Genomic DNA, 4,955 nt, shown 5'->3' with positions numbered 1-4,955 from the left:
TCCGTCCGTCCGTCTGTCTGTCTGTCTGTCTGTCTGTCTGTCTGTCTGTCTGTCTGTCTGTCTGTCTGTCTGTCTGTCTGTCTGTCTGTCTGTCTGTACGCATGTATGATTTTTACGGTTCTTCTGGGTTAGGAGGAAATGGTCCTGTGTGAATAGAAAGGCAAGAAAAATCTGAACCTTCTAAGGGAAAATGTAATTCCCCTATGTAAGAAAGTTTCACACTTTTCTATTTCTTCCTCTCTTTTTCGTTTGACGATGTAGGTGTGAATGTTTGTAAAAAGCTTTACTACACCTCTATCGTCACACTTCTGATCGTTTAGGAGGTGGACTGCTTCGAGCCTGCCTGCCAGGGACAATCCGGGTTGAGAGGGATACAAGATTTAAGGAGAATGACGCGGATACACGCTAAAATAGACTTCCCGGTGCGGGAATTGAACCCATGTAATAAGTACCCCTTTGATGTGATTTGGGGAAAGTCTCTGGTTTTGTGGGCCGCTCCCGGTCGATTAGACCACAGTTCTTTCATATATCTATCTATCTACTTTTTCCATTTGGCATCGTCTTTGTTTCATGTGCACAAGTAAGCGCACCGTCGCACACCGTAGGCTTGAGTTTGATTTCTCTGTGGGGAGGTTTTTAATCGAGTATCACCGTCTGTCTGCTGGAACTTTGTTTCCCTTTCTGTCCAAGTTAGCCTTGAAGTTGACAGGCAATGTCAAAGCAACCCGCCTCTTCTATGATCTAAATCGTGTCAATAGAAGCATAAGATACTATCATAATATTTATGTTATTTCACGTATGCACCTTAAACTTGAATGCAGAAGGCAGTCCAGTTGTGAAGTGTATTGCTTTCTCCTTCTTTCCCAGAACAACTCCAATCTGGAGGCTGTGGAGCTGAAGGAAGTGCACCGCATGGCCCCCGCCCCGATGGGCATCACCAACAGCCAGAGTTTCAACTTAGAGCTGGATGACGGCTCCATAGAGACGTCCGGTTTCCGAATGGCACCCACCATACCCCGCCCCTACACCAGCCACGCTCCTACCACCGCCCACGGCTATATCCCGAGCACCGTCGTCCGGCGGCGGAGCAGCAGTCACGTGCCCCCACGCAGGCGCAGACTGCTGTCGAACTTCCGGCAGAAGGCCAAGTCCATCAAGGTGAAGATTCCCCGCGTGCAGGACGTGAACACGATAGACAAATACGCTCGACTAATGTTCCCGCTCCTCTTCATTATCTTCAACGCCAGTTATTGGGCGGTATACTTGCTTACGTGAACTCAAGTTTGGAATTTGTTGTTGCCTCGCCCTTACCTTTTCATTCGAATATTTTTTTTCCTCAGCAAGCCGGACTTGCAAATTTCTCGTTATTGCGCAGCAGGTATTGGCTGAGAAGTCAACTGGACACGTCAAACTGGGCACAAGGACTTTGATGTGTACCCAGTGGGTGACGTGCTGTTGTTTGTGCTGACGAATACTCACCGCTCTCTAGCAAAATAGACGACAATTCTGGCGATGGCAGGGCAGCAAGAGATCTTCTGGGACCTCAGAGAAGAAACTTTTCTTTACAAATATTTCCTCATCGAATTTATGGACACTAAATTTGATGTGTTCTGTCTTGAAGCGGTGAATTTGTGGGGTCTATTCTGGGATACTCTGTACTTCCTTTTCTTTTTGATGTATTGATGAGTTTTGATTCTTCTCTGGGGTAACATAAATGTCTTCGGCATTAGAAGGTCGAGGAGTGTGAAGGAAGGTAACCTGATTTAGTCCCATGTGTCACATTGAGCGCGTGTGCGGGTGCGTGTGTGTTTGTGTACGTGTGCGTGCGCGTGTGTATGTGTATTTGTGTGTGTGTGTGTTGTGTGTGAGTGTGTTTGTACGTGTGTGTGTGTGTGTGTGTGTGTGTGTGTGTGTGTGTGTGTGTGTGTGTGTGTGTGTGTGTGTGTGTATAAAGTTAAGACTTTTGTTGTCACAGTGCACTGTCAATGCCAAAAAGTTGACAATAATCCTACTGGATATCCGACAGAGAAGAAATTATTTGTTTGCTGACTCGACTTTGAACGCAAAACTGGTGTGTGTTATTCAGTCTCGAAGGCAACTGCTTCACGTCAGTGGGTACCCTAAGCATCATTTCTTTGCTTCAGCCAGGATGTAAAAACCAACCCCACGGCCCCGAGAACTATGTTCAAAGACATTGAGATACAAGGACTCTCCTATGTGCGTGGTAGTCGATCTATTCAATAACATTTTGGTTTTGACGAAGTTTTGCTGCCGATGAAAGAAAGTACACGTAAATTCTCCATGCACGTGAAGCCACGAGCTGTTGCTTCTTTTCGATTGAAAAAAAAAAATTCAGTTTCAATGGACTCTATAGCTATGGAAGTCACCAAAATATGACAGCTATTTTCTCTCTAAGTATACTTCTGAAACGAGGCGACCCCCACCGCTTTTTACCGCAAATAGCTCCATTTTTATTCAAAGTAGATGGGTGTTTTTCATCAAAAGTTAGACAAATCAACAAACAAGCATTACATTATGATGATACCAATAGCTTCACTTGCCCGAAAATTGACGAGTGCCTGATTTCAAGGCGTTGTGTCACATACATAGTATGAGTTGAAGATAAATCTTTAACCTGAAGGGAAGTTAAGTAGAAGGTCTGATGATTTTATTTGTGGAATAAGCGTCTGCGATATCCGCTTGAGATATATACATGCATGTCGAGTATTATTACTTTTATGACCTCAGCCACGTCATTACTTTGCTTTCTGAAATACTTTTGACAACAACAAAAACGTTGTTTGAATGGTCGTATTCAGTAGAAGAACTCATTTCAAAGACTTCATCTTTGTGTAGACAATGTGGTTTTGGTATGATGCTTTGGGTTGCATCGATGCACTCCAAGAAGAATAAACTATTGGTCTTCATCATCATCATCCTCATTGTTTGGAGAGCAGAGTAGAAGGGAGAGTCTTGTTTGATTTTCAGACGAAACTTGAAAATATAAAATGCTTAAAATGTGTTTAATAGACAGCTCAACGTTTCGCTTCTTGGGCTTCCTCAGGAGGAGAGGAAAACTCGATGGGCATTGTATAATAGCAGGGAAATGGGCACCATCATCATCATCATTTGCTTAGTACAAGGGTTGTAACTAACCATATTTCGTTGGGTAAATCACTTTAACTAATGCTCAGCCTTTGCCAACGCACACTACTGAACTGTTACAGACAGTACTTCCATTGTAATGTAACCCAATTGCTACCTTGTTTTCTTTTGCCATTTTCCCCCGTTTGTCATTCTTTCATTAGCAACATCAAGGGGTGTAATGGTTTTGCGCTTTTCTTTCCGCGTAATTGACGTGTGAGCAGGTGACGTGTGGGAGCTTGTTCTGTTGGCTGTCTCCATCTTTCAGCCGTTCGTTTCTCACACAGCTCACCTCCAAAAGTACCTAAATTGTTTCGATGGAGACGTAAATCGCTTACAACCTTAATGAGGTATTGATTAATTACATAATTTTGCTGTGCATTTCGGGAGGGATAAGGGTAGTATGTTCTAGGAGCCTGGGGTGTCGTTGTGTGTGTTCAAAGGAAAAGACAAGGAATAATATTATGCGTATTTTTATGAATATCTCGCCTACTTGAATGAACAAACCAAACGCTATCCTGCAGAATCTTGTAAGCGTGGACATATGTGTGCCTTTTTCATTACGCAGATGAAGCGTCTCAATACTCAATAGATTCGGCATTTGTACCTCTCTAATATGTGTCTGTTACTTTACTTTACTTTTCCTATCCAGCGGCCATTTGAGTTCTAGACCTTCGGCTTTGTATATGTATGTTCGTTGAGTTTTTGTGATTTTCTTTTCTTTTTTTTTTTTCTTTAGTTCAGAACGAAAAAGTATCAGAGGCACGCACTTTTAAAAAAAAGAAGACAGCAAAGCTGCTTACTATCCGTGATGCGCACTTTTTAACGAAATCTCTCAAATTAGATTTACCTCTACCATCCATTGACGAAAAATTAGTCTGTGATATTTCTGTATAAAAAATAATACTAGTTTTCAAAAACGCTCTTGTTGTTTATTTGTTTGGGGTTTTTTGCTTCTGTTTAATTACTTGGTCAGTGGAATTTTGTTTCTCTCATTGAGGCCTTGGAGTGCACGAGGATGCCAAAAATGACCGTTAATCGAATCAATGGTATGTTGTAACACGACAACAGAAGGAATTTGTTTTACAATGTCATTACCCTGTCACGCAAATGGCTGACGCAGGGTTAGAGTGCGGTGCTGCTCAATGGATAGCGAGGACATTATCACAGAAAGCACTAGAAATCGACTGAAATTTAATTGTCCCAAGCTCAGTAAAACTATGAGAGAAATTAAATCTGTGGGTGGCATTGGTAATAAGTAATCAAATAATATATTGATATCACTAATGAAGTGTAAATCCTTGATAGTGTACGGCTTTGATTTTTACTTTTATTCGAAAGTGCACGACTCCTATAGCTCCCCTTCTGAGCACTGCAAATACCTCCATATTCCTATAACAGACGAATTAAAACTGCGGAAACAGGATCTCAAATTTGGAGATCAGATGCCGTTGCGAAAAGCAACTAGGCAAATTGTCAGGGAACATGTCATCTGGGGACACACTGACACCATCCATACTTCTTATGCATACATCAGGTACATCATTTTTTCATTGGCAAACAGATTCAAAGCAGTGCTGACTACTGTTGGACTACGATAGGGACAGAAACCTTTGAATCAAGCTTTCGTGAAAATATCGCCTTTCCTTTTCTATGTTCTTCCCGGTACCTTTTTCCTCCTCTGCAAAGAGCTCATAACTTAAAATACATGTTCTAAAAAACTGAGATCTAGATACTTGAAAAGAGTGCATCAGTGGGAAGCTGTATATATTATTACTTATGTGTTATATAGTATCCTTATTGGTGTGTTT

General features: G+C 41.9%; 1 protein-coding gene across 2 annotated transcripts in view; it reads left to right on the top strand.

Annotated features, from left to right (window-relative positions):
- LOC101859661 (gamma-aminobutyric acid receptor subunit beta) overlaps positions 1–1,649 on the top strand; it is a gene marked incomplete at its 5' end in the record, with an annotated part of 100,762 nt that extends 99,113 nt beyond the window's left edge. Inside the window, 1 exon segment of one of the 2 annotated variants that reach the window (XM_013086432.2) lies at positions 868–1,649. In XM_013086432.2, coding sequence (XP_012941886.2) covers positions 868–1,275 — 408 coding nt within the window. 2 annotated transcript variants of the gene reach the window in all.
- Between the last annotated feature and the right edge of the window lie 3,306 nt (positions 1,650–4,955).

This window comes from Aplysia californica, unplaced genomic scaffold (assembly GCF_000002075.1).
Source record: "Aplysia californica isolate F4 #8 unplaced genomic scaffold, AplCal3.0 scaffold00467, whole genome shotgun sequence".
NCBI lineage: Eukaryota > Metazoa > Mollusca > Gastropoda > Aplysiida > Aplysiidae > Aplysia > Aplysia californica.
Note: the sequence above shows the minus strand (reverse complement) of the source record. Positions and strands in the feature narration are given on the sequence as shown.